This window comes from Ranitomeya imitator, chromosome 4, assembly GCF_032444005.1.
Source record: "Ranitomeya imitator isolate aRanImi1 chromosome 4, aRanImi1.pri, whole genome shotgun sequence".
NCBI lineage: Eukaryota > Metazoa > Chordata > Amphibia > Anura > Dendrobatidae > Ranitomeya > Ranitomeya imitator.
Window position 1 is genome coordinate 13725396 of NC_091285.1, and position 18825 is coordinate 13744220.

The window sequence follows — 18825 nt, forward strand, 5'->3', positions numbered from 1 at the left end:
AGCAGTCACTGACATTCTGCTGCAAGTTCTCCTGAAACGACAGTTACGGTTTAAAATTTTGAAAATTGAACTGATACTTTTGAGGTCAGGATGATCGAGATTTGAGGGGAAAAATGTGCATGAATCAGGTCGGGTGCAGAGATGTCGTAGTGGCGTCTGAATAGCCCCAAGTCCCTCTCTTTCTCCTGAGGAGACAGTTGGAGTTATAAAGGGCACTTGGTAGCAGTAGAAGCCCAGCTACAAATTTTATGTTGGGACCTGGAAACTTAACGGCATAATACTGATGACATAAAATCACAGTCAGATCAGTTCAGGTTCTTTAGTAGTAACAGGCAGATGCATTAAAGGGGTTGAAACACACTTGATGATGGCCACTCACCAGATACTACATGGAAGAAGCAAGAGTCCAAACTACTGGGTAATACAGGGCAATTGTCGTTCCCATTGCGGTGCCCAAAAGTGTAAATTTATCTATCGATATTCTGTTCCCTCTTCATCATGGAATCGCTAAATATATAGTATTGGATTTATCAGTTAGAAGGTTTTACTAAAAGTTCTTTCATCCGGCCCCTTATAGGCAGAAATCAGTACAGCTTAACACTATGGTCGACGTCTATGACAGTGTCGGGGATTGGATGATTCAGAATAGGTGATAATGGGGCAAAAGGGCAGTCATAATCTCACAGCTTCTGAAGAGCTTCTCACCCAGAAGATACATAAATCTACATGGGAAGGCAACCAGCTGTCCAGAGTACAGACACAATTACAAATACAAAAAGGCTAAATTCAGAGATCAAGAATTATCACATGAAGCTTGAGGTGTGCACGGCCAACACAGAGAAAAGTGCCTGTAAAATGGTTAATAAAACAATGTAATAATGGCAGGATAGGAAGTGGGAAAAGGTGTTAAGTCGGAACTGAGCAGCCTTAATTATGTTTTTTAATAATCTCTGGACCCTTCACCCCAGTATGACACATTCTCCCGCTGAGCTTCACATGATCGAGGATTATGTCCGGACACCTACAGATGTGTCACATGAGGATTAGCCCGACAGTTCCTGGAGCCATAGAAGAGCTGGTAATTAAAGAGAAAGTCAGCTGATATTCTGTTCATACAATATCCCCTATAAACAATATACCCACTATAAGGCTGACCTGTGTAAAAGAATACAGCTACTATAATATTGCCTCTATGTACAGGAATATAACTACTATAATACTGCCCCCTATGAACAAGAATATAACTACTATATTACTGCCCCTATGCACAAGAATATAACAACTATAATACTGCCACTATGTACAAGAATAGAACGACTATAATACTGCCCCTATGTACAAGAATATAACTACTATAATACTGCTCCTATGTACAAGAATATAACTACTATAATACTGCCCCTATGTACAAGAATATAACTACTATAATACTGCCCCTATGTACAAGAATATAACTACTATAATACTGCCCCTATGTACAAGAATATAACTACTATAATACTGCTCCTATGTACAAGAATATAACTACTATAATACTGCCCCTATGTACAAGAATATAACTACTATAATATATAACTACTATAATACTGCCCCTATGTACAAGAATATAACCACTATAATACTGCCCCTATGTACAAGAATATAACTACTATAATACTGCCCCTATGTACAGAATATAACTGCTATAATACTGCCTCTATGTATAAGAATATAACTACTATAATACTGCCTCTAGGTATAAGAATATAACTACTATAATACTGCTCCCTATGTACAAGAATATAACTACTATAATACTGCCCCTATGTACAGAATATAACTACTATAATACTGCTCCTATGTACAGGAATATAACTACTATAATACTGCTCCTATGTACAGGAATATAACTACTATAATACTGCTCCCTATGTACAAGAATATAACTACTATAATACTGCCCCTATGTACAGAATATAACTACTATAATACTGCTCCTATGTACAGGAATATAACTACTATAATACTGCCCCTATGTACAAGAATATAACTACTATAATACTGCTCCCTATGTACAAGAATATAACTACTATAATACTGCCCTTATGTACAAGAATATAACTACTATAATACTGCCCCCTATGTACAAGAATATAACTACTATAATACTGCCCTTATGTACAGAATATAACTACTATAATACTGCCCCTATGTACAGAATATAACTAATATAATACTGCTCCTATGTACAGGAATATAACTACTATAATACTGCCCTTATGTACAAGAATATAACTACTATAATACTGCCCCCTATGTACAAGAATATAACTACTATAATACTGCCCTTATGTACAAGAATATAACTACTATAATACTGCCCCTATGTACAGAATATAACTACTATAATACTGCCCCCTATGTACAAGAATATAACTACTATAATACTGCCCCCTATGTACAAGAATATAACTACTATAATACTGCCCGTATGTACAAGAATATAACTACTATAATACTGCTCCCTATGTACAAGAATATAACTACTATAATACTGCCCTTATGTACAAGAATATAACTACTATAATACTGCCCCCTATGTACAAGAATATAACTACTATAATACTGCCCTTATGTACAAGAATATAACTACTATAATACTGCCCCTATGTACAGAATATAACTACTATAATACTGCCCCTATGTACAGAAAATAACTACTATAATACTGCTCCTATGTACAGGAATATAACTACTATAATACTGCTCCTATGTACAGGAATATATCTACTATAATACTGCCCCTATGTACAAGAATATAACTACTATAATACTGCTCCCTATGTACAAGAATATAACTACTATAATACTGCCCCTATGTACAAGAATATAACTACTATAATACTGCCCCTATGTACAAGAATATAACTACTATAATACTGCTCCTATGTACAGAATATAACTACTATAATACTGCTCCTATGTACAAGAATATAACTACTATAATACTGCCCCTATGTACAAGAATATAACTACTATAATATAGCTCCCTATGTACAAGAATATAACTACTATAATACTGCCCCTATGTACAAGAATATAACTACTATAATACTGCTCCTATGTACAAGAATATAACTACTATAATACTGCTCCTATGTACAAGAATATAGCTACTATAATACTGCTCCTATGTACAGAATATAACTACTATAATACTGCCCCTATGTACAAGAATATAACTACTATAATACTGCTCCTATGTACAAGAATATAACTGCTATAATACTGCCCCTATATACAAGAAGATAACTACTATAATACTGCTCCTATGTACAAGAATATAACTTCTATAATACTGCTCCTATGTACAAGAATATAACTACTATAATACTGCCTCCTATGTACAAGAATATAACTACTATAATACTGCTCCCTATGTACAAGAATATAACTACTATAATACTGCTCCTATGTACAGAATATAACTACTATAATACTGTTCCTATGTACAGAATATAACTACTATAATACTGCCCCTATGTACAAGAATATAACAGTTATGCAGTTGATATAGTTGTGAGGACACAGGGTCAGGCTTCACATTTCCCGGGTTGTAGCTGTGGCCATTTTTGATGATTGTGTTGTTCAGTAGATGCGATTACTGTGTAGTTTACTTTCTTCTGTACTAATCTTGCCACTCTCTAGTCACCTCCAAAGCTGCAATATAATTCTGTTAATTCCTGTCTCAGTTTTACTGTATATCTACATTTCCTATATATCTTTATCCTATACCTAAATCTATCAGAAGAAAAACAGATTTTCGACTGCAGCTCTGGTAGCGATCGGAGCATACGACCTGATGTAAGAAGAGATCAGAGTACGACAACCAGAATGCCGTTGGGCTGTACCACTCTTGTGTACAGGAAGTAAAATAATTTATAGCACTTTGGCGCCAGACATGCCCTTTAAATATGGCTTTAACATAACACATAATATCTTCTTAAAGGGGTTGTCCACTTTTCGAAGCTTCTTTAGTTCGTAAGGTACTTCGAGGTGCTACAACACGGCGACTATCAGTTGTGATCGGAGCAGGAACTTGGTAGCAAGTGTTCTTTTTGTCTGCAGCACTCCCGCAGGAGAAGTGAAGTATTACACCCTGTTCTCTGTAAAATCAATAGACTGTTGGGTCCTGCACAGAAAATGGAGTCTCTTTGTAAGGCATTTAGGGGTCCCGTTAGGAATCCAGGGGTTACAAAGTAGGGTATGGCCGGGTCATTAGAGAAGTACGAGACCTCTGGGCATGTGGGGGTCCTCTTGGTGTAATGGGATTTGTCATAAGTTCCACCTGTACATCACCTGGCTTCTCCTCGTTAGACCTTCTGTTGAGGGGTCTCGGGGGCCGATGACCCTTGGAGCCACATGCCCGCGTAGAAGACCTGGTAGCGGTGCTTCCACATGATGAAGCAGGCCGCCAGGCAGACCAGGGCGAGCAGCAGGTTCAGAGACATCTGCAGGAGCACAAAAAGTTTGATGGTGGTGGTGACGGCGTCGCAGTCGCCCACGTCACGGTAGAGGAAGGTGCGACTCAGGGGGTCTGACGGGTCTAGGGTGCACTGACACGAGTCGTCCGCCATCTTACATGTGTATTTGATGATCTGGGTGTAATGGTGAGCCGCAAAAGCCACGGCCAAGACGCAGATGATCAAGCTCAGGGCGCTGAGCAGGAAATACAGCAGCTGGAAAAGAGGCAAGAAAATCTCAAAAAGTGGGAGAGGATCCCTATCGATGAAATATAAACAGGGCCCCTTCTAGGGTTCAGCCAAACAAGACCTTCAGTGATCTAAAAAATAATCAACATAATTAAAAAAAAATTACCATTTTGTGTATGCAGCTCCTATGTATTGCTCTATGTCTCCATGGTAACAGACTACAAACAGAACCCTTGTAGTCTGATTTTGCAGTCACGCCTGTAGAACCAGACTACAGAGGATTTTATTTATTTTTTTTCCTAAATCTTTGACCTTGGAGACACATAGCACTGCGTGAGAGCTGCATACAGAAAACAGGGATTTTTTTTTTTAAAGAAAAACTATTTGTAAAATTGCTTAAAATAATATTTTAATGTAATGTAATCTTGAAAGTCGACGTTTCCCACAGGTGAAACCGAAAATCTTATTCTTTACAGAGAGATAAAAACATGATCAAAAGAAAACTCACATGTCTGACCCCGGGGCGAGAAAACACCCCAGGGGCGCACACAATGGAGATTTTCTCCACTGCAAATTCCTTGTTAACTTTAGATCTTATGACTGATCAATATACAGCAGGGCAAGTGAGGACGGCAGAGGGGAGAAGTCACTGATCCACATTACTTCTACGCCGTCACATAACACCGACTGCGCCATTATACACCGGACAGGACCGTAATAACCGCACTCACCTTCAAGGCAAATTGTCCGGACGTTCTCTCATCAGTCTGATAGGGAAGACAGAGCAGGATCAAACCCAAGATGGCCACAACGCTGACCTGGAAATATACAGCACATCACCTGAGAGTCAGCCCAGCCATGTATAGGAGCAGTGATATAGCAGTTATATTCCTGTACATAGGGGCAGTATTATAGTAGTTATATTCTTGTACATAGGGGCAGTATTATAGTAGTTATATTCTTGTACATAGGAGCAGTATTATAGTAGTTATATTCTTGTACATAGGGGCAGTATTATAGTAGTTATATTCTTTACGTAGGAGCAGTATTATAGTAGTTATATTCTTTACGTAGGAGAAGTATTATAGTAGTTATATTCCTGTACATAGGGGCAGTATTATAGTAGTTATATTCTTGTACATAGGGGCAGTATTATAGTAGTTATATTCTTGTACATAGGGGGCAGTATTATAGTAGTTATATTCTTGTACATAGGGGCAGTATTATAGTAGTTATATTCTTTACGTAGGAGCAGTATTATAGTAGTTATATTCTTATACATAGGAGCAGTATTATAGTAGTTATATTCTTGTACATAGGAGCAGTATTATAGTAGTTATATTCTTGTACATAGTAGCAGTATTATAGTAGTTATATTCTTTACGTAGGAGCAGTATTATAGTAGTTATATTCTTGTACATAGGTGCAGTATTATAGTAGTTATATTCTTGTACATAGGGGCAGTATTATAGTAGTTATATTCTTGTACATAGGAGCAGTATTATAGTAGTTATATTCTTGTATATAGTAGCAGTATTATAGTAGTTATATTCTTTACGTAGGAGCAGTATTATAGTAGTTATATTCTTGTACATAGGTGCAGTATTATAGTAGTTATATTCTTATACATAGGAGCAGTATTATAGTAGTTATATTCTTGTATATGGGGCAGTATTATAGTAGTTATATTCTTGTACATAGGAGCAGTATTATAGTAGTTATATTCTTTACGTAGGAGCAGTAATATAGTAGTTATATTCTTTACGTAGGAGCAGTATTATAGTAGTTATATTCCTGTACATAGAGGGCAGTATTATAGTAGTTATATCATTGTACATAGGGGCAGTATTATAGTAGTTATATTATTGTACATAGGGGCAGTATTATAGTAGTTATATTATTGTACATAGGGGCAGTATTATAGTAGTTATATTCTTGTACATAGGGGGCAGTATTATAGTAGTTATATTCTTGTACATAGGGGCAGTATTATAGTAGTTATACTCTTGTACATAGGGGGCAGTATTATAATAGTTATAATCTTGTACATAGGGGCAGTATTATGGTAGCTATATTCTTGCATATAGGGGCAGTATTGTAGTCGTTATATTCTTGTACATAGGAGCAGTATTATAGTAGATATATTCTTGTACATAGAGGGCAGTATTATAGTAGTTATATTCTTCTATATAGAGGGCAGTATTATAGTAGTTATATTCTTTACGTAGGAGCAGTATTATAGTAGTTATATTCTTGTACATAGAGGGCAGTATTATAGTAGTTATATTCTTGTATATAGAGGGCAGTATTATAGTAGTTATATTCTTGTATATAGAGGGCAGTATTATAGTAGTTATATTCTTGTACATAGGTGCAGTATTATAGTAGTTATATTCTTATACATAGGAGCAGTATTATAGTAGTTATATTCTTGTATATGGGGCAGTATTATAGTAGTTATATTCTTGTACATAGGGGCAGTATTATAGTAGTTATGTTCTTGTACATAGGGGGCAGTATTATAGTAGTTATATTCTTGTACATAGGAGCAGTATTATAGTAGTTATATTCTTGTACATAGAGGCAGTATTATAGTAGTTATATTTTTGTACATAGGGGCAGTATTATAGTAGTTATATTCCTGTACATAGGGGCAGTATTACAGTAGTTATATTCTTGTACATAGGGGCAGTATTATAGTAGTTATATTCTTGTACATAGGGGCAGTATTATAGTAGTTATATTCTTGTACATAGGGGCAGTATTATAGTAGTTATATTCTTGTACATAGGGGCAGTATTATAGTAGTTATATTCTTGTACATAGGAGCAGTATTATAGTAGTTATATTCTTGTACATAGGGGCAGTATTATAGTAGTTATATTCTTGTACATAGAGGCAGTATTATAGTAGTTATATTCTTGTATATGGGGCAGTATTATAGTAGTTATAATCATGTACATAGGAGCAGTATTATAGTAGTTATATTCCTGTACATAGAGGGCAGTATTATAGTAGTTATATTCTTGTACATAGGGGCAGTATTATAGTAGTTATATTCTTGTACATAGGGGCAGTATTATAGTAGTTATATTCTTGTACATAGGGGCAGTATTATAGTAGTTATATTCTTTTACATAGGAGCAGTATTATAGTAGTTATATTCTTGTACATAGGGGCAGTATTATAGTAGTTATATTCTTGTATATAGGAGCAGTATTATAGTAGTTATATTCTTGTATATAGGAGCAGTATTATAGTAGTTATATTCTTGTACATAGGGGCAGTATTATAGTAGTTATATTCTTGTACATAGGGGCAGTATTATAGTAGTTATATTCTTGTACATAGGGGCAGTATTATAGTAGTTATATTCTTGTATATAGGAGCAGTATTATAGTAGTTATATTCTTGTACATAGGGGCAGTATTATAGTAGTTATATTCTTGTACATAGGAAGCAGTATTATAGTAGTTATAATCCTGTACATAGGGGCAGTATTATAGTAGTTATATTCTTGTATATAGGGGCAGTATTATAGTAGTTATATTCTTGTACATAGGAGCAGTATTATAGTAGTTATATTCTTGTACATAAGAGCAGTATTATAGTAGTTATATTCTTGTACATAGGAGCAGTATTATAGTAGTTATATTCTTGTACATAGGAGCAGTATTATAGTAGTTATATTCTTGTACATAGGAGCAGTATTATAGTAGTTATATTCTTGTACATAGGGGCAGTATTATAGTAGTTATATTCTTGTACATAGGGGCAGTATTATAGTAGTTATATTCTTGTACATAGGAGCAGTATTATAGTAGTTATATTCTTGTACATAGGGGCAGTATTATAGTAGTTATATTCTTGTACATAGGGGCAGTATTATAGTAGTTATATTCTTGTACATAGGAGCAGTATTATTATTTATCTGGCGTGCATAGTACCGACGGTCTCTCTACTGTTTATAGTGAAATTCCTTCTCAGTTCTGTGAATAATATTACTTTGTGGGTTGGGATATTTTTCTCCTTCGTTATCAGCTGAGAATCTTGTGACACTTATAGAATATGAAAAACAACGTGACTGATAACATGTTGGCAAATATTGGAAAGACACCTGCCACAAACTACACAAACAAGGTGTGTAGGTTTATTCTCTTTAAATATATACTGTATACATACATATTACAGCGGTGCAGAGTATTTAAGCATACATGTTAATTATTTGTCTCACAGTTATTTCTGCCCTCGTGTCACGATATATGGCTTGTATGTGACCTGTCATGATATTAGACAAGTTATAGGGTTCCCAGCAGCACAAAGTATTTAAGCAAATCTTGATATTAGGGATTTTATCAGTAGGAGCAGCTCCTCACTCTCCCTCATCTCGCCCGTCTATCCCGGGTCTTGTGACGAGCACACGGCGCCTAATTTGTTCCTATCTCTGTTTATTATGGTGTTGACATAAAGACGAAAGTGGTGATTAAAAAAACAGCCGAGTGCTGCCTGAAAACACTGGAAAAGTGCCTGTGAGGACAATGCATGGAGGCGGTATGGCGGTATATGGCTATAGGGGAATGGGGAGAGGGCACATAAGCCCATCCTTCAAATACATGGACCACAGCCCCCCTTATGCTACATAGTGCCCTCATTACAGGAGCTAAAGTACCCCATAATACAATCTGCATGCCATGTAGTGCCCTCACCATTGTGCCCCATCACGAACACCCTCAGCACCTTCATATCATCAGCTCCTCTGAAATTCCCTCTATAGCGCCCCTATAACAGCGCTGACCACAGCGCCCCCAGAATTATATCCATATCTACATGAGGTGAGAGCCCAAGGGGGAAATCCTGCCCAGAATATGTGGCCTGACAATGCAGAACACCAAACTTTGAAAATCAGGTAAGAGGGACATGTACAATGGCGAGGGCATTCCTTTTCGTATGACCAGACAGAAATAGAGACCCTAGTGAAGCCCCTCAGTGTTCCCACTCATTACAATACCACTTTCATGCCCCTTCTATAGTATGATGCCTCCCCACACAAAATATTGCACACTCAGTGTCCCTACACACTATAGTGTCTCCCTCGGTGCCCCCACACAGTATAATGCCCCTCAGTGCCCTTACACAGTATAATGCCCCTCAGTGCCCCTGCACAGTATAGTGTCCCCTCAGTGTCCCCCCACAGTATAATGCCCCTCAGTGCCCCTACATAGTATAATGCCCCCTCAGTGACCCTACATAGTATAGTGTCCCCTCAGTGCCCCTACATAGTATAGTGTCCCCGCACAATATAATGCCCCCTCAGTGCCCCTACACAGTATAATGCCCCCTCAGTGCCCCTACACAGTATTATGCTCCCTCCGTGCCCCTACATAGTATAGTGTCACCTCAGTGCCCCCACACAGTATAATGCCCCCTCAGTGCCCCTACACAGTATAATGCCCACTCACCTCCCCTACACAGTATAATGCTCACTCCGTGCCCCTACATAGTATAGTGTCCCCTCAGTGCCCCTGCACAGTATAATGCCCCCTCAGTGCCCCTACACAGAAAAATGCCCCCTCAGTGCCCCTACACAGTATAATGATCCCCAGTGCCCCTACACAGTATAATGCCCCCTCAGTGCCCCACACAGTCTAATGCCTCCTCAGTGCCCTTACACAGTATAATGCCCCCTCAGTGCGCCTACATAGTATAGTGTCCCCTCAGTGCCCCAACACAGTATAATGCCCCCTCAGTGCCCTTACACAGTATAATACCCCCTCAGTGCCCCTACATAGTATAATGCCCTCTCAGTTCCCCCACGCAGTATAATGCCCCCTCAGTGCCCTTACACAGTATAATACCCCCTTAGTGCCCCTGCTTAGTGCCCCTTAGTATAGTGTCCCCTCAGTGCCACTGCACAGTATAATGCTCCCTCAGTGCCCTTACACAGTATAATGCCCCCTCAGGCCCCTACACAGTATAATGTCCCCCAGAGCTCCTACACAATATAATCTTCCCTCTGTACCTTCCACACAATATAATGCCCCCTTGGTACCTCGACATAGTATAATCTACCCATGCAATATATTCCCCTTTAGTGCCTCCCACACAGTATAATGCCCCCTCAGAACCTTCACAAAGTATAATGTCCCCAAACAATATATTTCCCCTTTGTGCCTCTCACACAGTATAATAACCCTTCACGGCTTCTCACACAGTATCATGTCACTATATAGTATAATTCCTTCCTTCAAACAGTATGATGTCTCCACAGTGCCCCAAACATTATGATGCCCCCACAGTTCATCTAATACAGTATAATGCCACCACAGTTCCCCTCATACAGCATGATGCTCCCACAGTTTCCCTCATACAGTATGATGCCCCCACAGTTCCTCTCAGTTCCTCTCATACACTATTATGCCCCCACTGTTCCCCTTATACAGTATGATGCTCACACAGTTCCCCTCATACAGCATGATGCTCCAACAGTTCCCCTCATACAGTATGATGCCCCCATAGTTCCTCTCATTTTCTCTCATACACTACTATGCCTCCACTGTTCCCCTCATACACTATAATGCCCCCACAGTTCCCCTCATACAGTACAATGTCCCCACAGTTCCCCTCATACAGTATTATGCTCCCACAGTTCCCCTCATACAGTATGATGCCCCCACAGTTCCCCTCATACAGTATGATGCCCCCACAGTTCCCCTCATACAGTATTATGCCCCCACTGTTCCCCTCATACAGTATGATGCCCCCACTGTTCCCCTCATACAGTATGATGCCCCCACTGTTCCCCTCATACAGTATGATGCCCCCACTGTTCCCCTCATACAGTATTATGCCCCCACTGTTCCCCTCATACAGTATGATGCCCCCACTGTTCCCCTCATACAGTATGATGCCCCCACTGTCCCCCTCATACAGTATGATGCCCCCACAGTTCCTCTCATACACTATAATGCCCCCACAGTTCCCCTCATACAGTATGATGCCCCCACTGTTCCCCTCATACAGTATGATGCCCCCACTGTTCCCCTCATACAGTATGATGCCTACACACACACCACCTTTGTGGAATATCCCGCTGGACCCAGGATAGCTGGGAGGCACTGTGTGCCAGTGAGAGCAGGGGGCACATGGACTATTGACCACAGGTCATTTGGGCATCATGGCGGGGGCAACTGGGAGTCGCCCGTGTACATCATATGACAGGTACCAGGATGTTTTCCCAGCTCAGTATGTGTATGTGAGCATTGAGAATTTCATGTAAAATCCGTGTCATGTGCAGCCCGTCATAAGCTCAACCTCACGCACCAAGAGTCTCATTCCCTATTCATCCTGCAAAAACAGATATTCTACAGGCGGCGGGTTATGTCCCCCGGAGCGCGATGTGCGGGGCGTAAACAGCGGCCGAGAGCTCGGTAAATGTGCAAAGATATTCACAGTCATACACAAAATGGAGAGGAAATCAGTATGTCTGGTAAATATCCCCCCGTCACACCGGCCGCCGCGCTCAGGACCTGATTACATAATTCGCAGCCGCATCGCCTCAGCGGAATGAAAAAAATACAGGGTGCACTAACTTTTGCAACCAATTATTTCCCCTTTTTTCCCCTTTCTTTTTGCTCCTACAAATCTAAAAGAAACATGACACGACTACAAAGCAAGGCCTGTGTAGTCTGAAGCCGCAGTGTGAAGGCCTAAACGGATGCCCCACCGGGAACGTGCCACGGAAATGCCACTAACAGTGGTATCATAGTGATTACACAGCGGGGATGAGAGCTGATCCCTGATGTCGGAGGAAGCTGTTGTAACCTGACGGAAATGGTTAAAGGGGTTATTCCCCCACCAATAATTATGACCTTTTTTTGCACGATAGGAGATGAATTTATGATTTCAGAGAAATAAAAGAAAATTAATTGCGAGAGTATACATACCCTTACTCCTAGATACGTATGGGCCATGTCATGTCTTACATATATTGGGTTTTTTTTTCTTTTGTTTTTTCCTATTTTTGGGCTTTTTTATGCACCTGATTTTATAAGAGGAAATTCTGCGAAAAATACTAAAAATTAAAAAATCACACGGGGAAGTAACTGAATGTTTTCCTTTCCTAGATAGAAAGTCTCCTCCTCCTACTCACTAATTTTCCCATCTGTCTGCACAGCTCACGATAAAGAATACAGGATCCTACCTGTTCGTACAATCTAGTTTAACCACAAACTAAAATTGGATCCAGAAAAGGTCAGAAAACTTCTGATGACAGATCTCGCAGTTGTACGAGTCAGTATTTAGTACTCTGAGTGCACAGAGGTGTTCTGTTGTTAATAGACCTGGAGTCTGGCTGACTCAGTAACGCATCAGCGACCTTTGTGCAGCGTAGACATGTGCTGCTATTTGGAAACCATCAACAAGTAGGCCAGTACTTGCTGCAAACCCCTTGTTATGGACTAAACGTATTAATGATGAATGGATGAATCTCCAAAGTCTTCGATATCACAGAATTGAAGGAGGCATCTATCTCATCTGCCTCCTTTGGGGTAGAAGCGAACACAAAAACATCAAAGTGTGATCATTATGCACTCAAAATACTAAAATGTCACCTAACGAGAATAACAGATCCGTCAACAGAAGCTTGTTGTTAGTATCCATGAAAAAAAAGTAAAAAATAATATTGACCAAAGACACTATAGATGCTGGATTTTACAATCACCACTACTAAGTAGATACTGTACCTACCAAAAATAATGGATCTGTCAACAGAAGTTTGTTGCTAGTTTCTGTATTAAAAATATATATATATATGGAAAGGAAATACTACGTAGATGGTGTATTTTGCTTTCATCATTATAAGCTCAAAATACAAAATAAACACTCACTAAATGAATGAAAATTTATGAATGAAAGATCCATCAACAGAAGCTTGTGGTCAGTTTTCATTTTTTTAAAATTTAGCAAGATGGAATGAAGATATTATATAGGTACTGGTCACTGGATTTTACTTCCACCAATAGCTCAAAGTACTATATAGACAACTACTTAGAATGATGGATCAGTCAACAGAAACTTCTTGTTAGTTTCCATGTATGTGTGTATATATATATATATATATATATATATATATATATTTACCTAAAATGGTAAAAAATAGGATGAAGATACTATATAGATACTTTATTTTACTTTCCCCACTTAGAACTTAAAGTATTAAATAAACACCTACTAAGAGTAACGGATCCGTCAACAGAAGTTTGTTGTTAGCTACCATATAAAAAAAAAAAGCATTAATATGAAGAAAATGGAATAAACATACTATATAGATGCCGGAGCCTATTTTCACCACTATGCAAAGTTCAATATAAATACCTACTAAGAATGATGGATCCGTCAACAGAAGCTTGTTGTTAGTAAACAATTATAAAAAAGAAAAGTACCCAGAAAATTGAATAAATGGAATGAAGGTACTATACAGGCACTGCATTTCACTTTTACCATGGTTTGCTCAAACTACTAAAGAGATGCCTACTAAGAACAATGGATCTGTCAACAGTAGCTTGTTGCTAGCTACCATGTAAAAAAAATGGAATGAAGATACTATATACAGTTCATGGATCTTACTTTCACCATTATGAGCTGAAAATATTACGTAGACACCCACAAAGATTCACGAACGGAAGCTTTCAGTTAACAAATAAAAAAAAAGTAAAAAAAAGAACGCAAGAGGGATCCTACATAGATGCTGGATTTTACTTTTGCCATAATGCACTCAAACTACTAAATAGACACCTACAAACAATGAAAGATCTGTCAACAGCAGCTTGTTGTTTGTTTCTATGTAATAAAACCATAAATAAAAACCATGCAAAAAATGAAATTAAGATATTGATTGGATTCTGGGTTTTACTTTTGCCATAATGCACTTAAAGTTCGAAATAGACATCGTCTAAGAATAATGGATCCGTCAACAGCAGCTTGTTAGTTTCTATGTAAAAAAAAAAAATACATGCAAAAAATGAAATGAAGATACCGATTGGATGCTGGATTTTACTTTTGCCATAAAGCACTTAAAGTATGAAATAGACATCGTCTAAGAATAATGGATCTGTCAACAGCAGCTTGTTGTTAGTTTCCATGTAAAAAAATAAAGAGGGTCTTTCTATATAGCCTGAGCTCCTTAACATTATCCTAGTTATTTTTAGTGGCGCAATACATGGTAACAATTATTATTGCATCTGTGCCTTTTTTTTTTCTTTAAGTTTTTGGTGTTTTTTTTACTGATTTGGATTCCGCCTAATTCTTTTATTTTAGTATTTTGCGCCTTTTTTAGGATTATTTTATGTGTTTTTTGTTCACTATTGTGGACGGAGGTTTTTATTTTCCACACATTTTCAGTTCCAAGTGATTCATCGATTGCAAATTTTCAACAAGTCGCAAAAATTTTGTACAAATGTTATCCAGTGCCCTCGTGGAGCGATTTTACGTTCCCCAGAAATTTTTTCAGCAAAAGTTGTAACATTTTAACAATCTTTCTTTTAGCTAGAATAAATACGAAAATAAAGGCGATTTTTTTTTTGGACTCGGTGCAAAGTTTGTGAAAAGTGTTCGTCATTTTGAAAAATTTGGCGTAAAAGTAAAAACAAATACCAAAAAGACAAAAAAAAAGTGGCCCGATTTATCATTTTTTAGTAACACTTATTCTGCCTTGCTGATGGTTTTTGCACCGAATTCATCAAAATGGCGCACGTGGTTTATAAATTTTATGAAAAAGAAAAAATCTATTTATTTCAGTTTTTTTTGGGGGGTGGGGTGGGGGGTTTATTTCTGTTTTTAACCTTTTTTTTACTTTTGCAAGTTAGGATAAAATGTTGTAAAAAATTGCGACAAATTTTCAGGAGCAAAATAAGGTCACTTGCGAGGAGTGGGGGACATTTGCGCCAAATTTTTCAACTTTTAGAAAAGTCACGAACAATGAATCGGGAGATGAAAACCTCTCGAAAACCTAAACTGCTCCTACGGTGGCGAACTGAAAAACCAAAAAAAAAAAAAAAAACCCAATCGCATGAAATATTGCAAATGAAAAGATGAACGTGGCGCAAAAAGAAAACAAAGAAACTAGAATCTTGTCAAAAACAGACGCAAATGTAATAATAAATCAGGGCCGAAAAGTGACAATAAAGCTAAAAAGAAAAAACGCAAATGATGAATCAAGACTTGACGCAACGGTGACAAACCCTCAGCTGTGACAAGTACTAGGCCTGTACAGGTTTTTCAGGATGTACAGTCGTCTGTTTCCATTCACTGACAGCAAGCAGAGCTTTAGAAGATGCATCGAAACGCAAAAGGGATCGGAGAACAGGGAGAACAGTTTCTTAGCTTTTGTCTGTTTCGCGGAAACCAATATGGCCGACACCGCCTCAACATGACAATTTTTACTCAGCTTTCCCAGACTCCCGAAGGTCAGACCAATCTGGTTTAGATAGCAACGAACCCCGGATGGGAGCGGCCATATTGGCCGTCATCCAAAATTTTGATCTTATCAACAAAAAAAATGTACGATAATTTTTTTCTTTTTTAACGTCCCGTAACGTTTGTAAAGTAATATACGGTAGAGGATTATTATTAACTCATTCCTTTCCGGATCTTTCGAGTGAACTCGGACCCTGACACGAGCTCAGTGCTCCTTTTAGTTTTTTTTTTTTTTTTACCCTCCACCTGTTCCAGATCTTTATAAAGGGTTACCGCATGCTGAACCTTCCCCCCCCCCCCCCCCAAAAAAAAAAAAAATAGCGCCCGTCGTCCCGTTTGCTTACAATGATGCCGGCCCAGTGTGGGGTGTCTCTGACTAGTAACGAGGAGCAGTTTACGGCCATTATGATTGCCACCGCTGTGATTGACACGCCGAGGGTCAGCTGGAGCAAAGCCACCAGGAGCGGGAAGCGGCAGCCGCAGCAGGTCTGCGAATCGTCCTTCCACCGGGGCTTCTCGTCCTTTTTTGTCTTCTTTTTGTCACCTCCGGCCTTGTTCTCTTGGGGCGTCTCCGATGTCCCCTTAGCCATTTGATCGCGGTCCCTCGGCTGGCGCTTCTCCTCCGCTCTCATGCTGCTGCGCTCGCTCACGCCGGGCGGTTCCTTTCTGCGATGGCCGGTGATCCTGGTATTTGGAAATGGCCGGCTTGGACTAATATGGAAGGCATTTGGAACAGATTCTCGAAAGCCCTTGAATGCCTCATGGAGGCCGCAGTCAAGATGGGGGGGCTTCGAGGGGATGCCAGACTGCCAACCTGAGGGGCAAGGACTCGTGTAGGATGGCAAGACAAGGCGAGGTGTAGGGAAGGGGGGGGTGATTATTATTTTTTTTCGTGACAAACAGGGCTTAAATATTTTAGTAGGCCCTAGGAGATATTCCCATGAAGCTGCGCGCCCCCAGGCTCTTTCGGTCAGTCGAGTGCTCACGCAGAGAGGAGAGTGACAGCTCCGGCAGCACAAATCTCACATAATAATGACACCGAAACGCGTCGCTCTCCGTGAACTAACAGCGATATGACTAGACGGACCGGGATTGTCCCACGCAGTGACATTACCTAATTATTAGGGTTTGTTTACCCCTCACAGATCGCCCCGTGGCAACCGGACGCGTTTCACGAGAAATTCCAGGATTAGCTCCGTTTACTCGAACTAATCCGTTTAAGGCGAACCGGCGCCTGAGCGCGTAAACGGGCCCTTACACGAGGCGGCCAAGCCAAGAACCGCGCGGTTTACCTCACACGGCCAGTTAAGCGCTAATTTGTGGCAAACCGCATCGTCCGAGGCAGTGAGAGATTGTTGATGGCGTTTTTTTTATTACGTTACATCACTATTTGTTCACGTTTAACAGACGCTGTAAAGGAAAACCGGAATGCAACGGCCCTAATTGTTATCAAAGATGGTCTCTTAGTAAAAGCTGTCTGTGTTTCCCATAGCAACCAATCACAGCGCAGCTTTCATTTTAGCAGAGCAGTTTAAGAAATGGAAGCTGAGCTCTGATTGGTTGCTGTCCTGCTATTGGACCATTTCTATTTTCAAGATTTTTGACCTAAGAAATGCAGTAAAAAAAATTAAAAGAAAAAAAAAACCTGCCTGTCCTGGTGTGTGTGTACACAGCTTATATGTTTTACAGCAGATTGTCACATCCATGACAACAGAAAATGAATTCTGACCCCGGATCATACCCACTAGACTAATACAAACCCCTAAATAATACAGACCCCAGACCAGGCCCCTAGACTAATACAGACCCCTAAATAATACAGACCCCAGACCAGGCCCCTAAACTAATACAGACCCCTAAATAATACAGACCCCAGACCAGGCCCCTAGACTAATACAGACCCCTAAATAATACAGACCCCAGACCAGGCCCCTAAACTAATACAGACCCCAGACACCTAAACTAATACAGACCCCTAAATATTACAGACCCCAGACCAGGCCCCTAAACTAATACAGACCCCCTAAATAATACAGACCCCAGACCAGGCCCCTAAACTAATACAGACCCCAGACACCTAAACTAATACAGACCCCTAAATAATACAGACCCCAGACCAGGCCCCTAAACTAATACAGACCCCTAAATAATACAGACCCCAGACCAGGCCCCTAAACCAATACAGACCCTAGACACCTAAACTAATACAGACCCCTAAATAATACAGACCCCAGACCAGGCCCCTAAACTAATACAGACCCCTAAATAATACAGACCCCAGACCAGGCCCCTAAACCAATACAGACCCTAGACACCTAAACTAATACAGACCCCTAAATAATACAGACCCCAGACCAGGCCCCTAAACTAATACAGACCCCTAAATAATACAGACCCCAGACCAGGCCCCTAAACCAATACAGACCCTAGACACCTAAACTAATACAGACCCCTAAATATTACAGAACCCAGACCAGGCCCCTAAACTAATACAGACCCCCTAAATAATACAGACCCCAGACCAGGCCCCTAAACTAATACAGACCCCAGACACCTAAACTAATACAGACCCCTAAATAATACAGACCCCAGACCAGGCCCCTAAACTAATACAGACCCCAGACACCTAAACTAATACAGACCACTAAATATTACAGACCCC

General features: G+C 39.6%; 1 protein-coding gene across 2 annotated transcripts in view; it reads right to left on the reverse strand.

Moving 5' to 3' along the window:
• Positions 1-305: 305 nt before the first annotated feature.
• SSPN (sarcospan) overlaps positions 306-18825 on the reverse strand; it is a 40704-nt gene continuing 22184 nt past the window's right edge. The window contains exons 1-3 of one of the 2 annotated variants that reach the window (XM_069763095.1): positions 16508-16943; positions 5423-5509; positions 306-4718 (exon numbers count right to left, since the gene is read on the reverse strand). In XM_069763095.1, the coding sequence (XP_069619196.1) occupies positions 4353-4718; positions 5423-5509; positions 16508-16795 (741 nt within the window). In that variant the 5' untranslated portion in view covers positions 16796-16943 and the 3' untranslated portion in view covers positions 306-4352. Of the gene's footprint in view, positions 4719-5422; positions 5510-16507; positions 16944-18825 lie in introns of those variants that run through there. The other variant, XM_069763096.1, reaches the window with a different exon arrangement.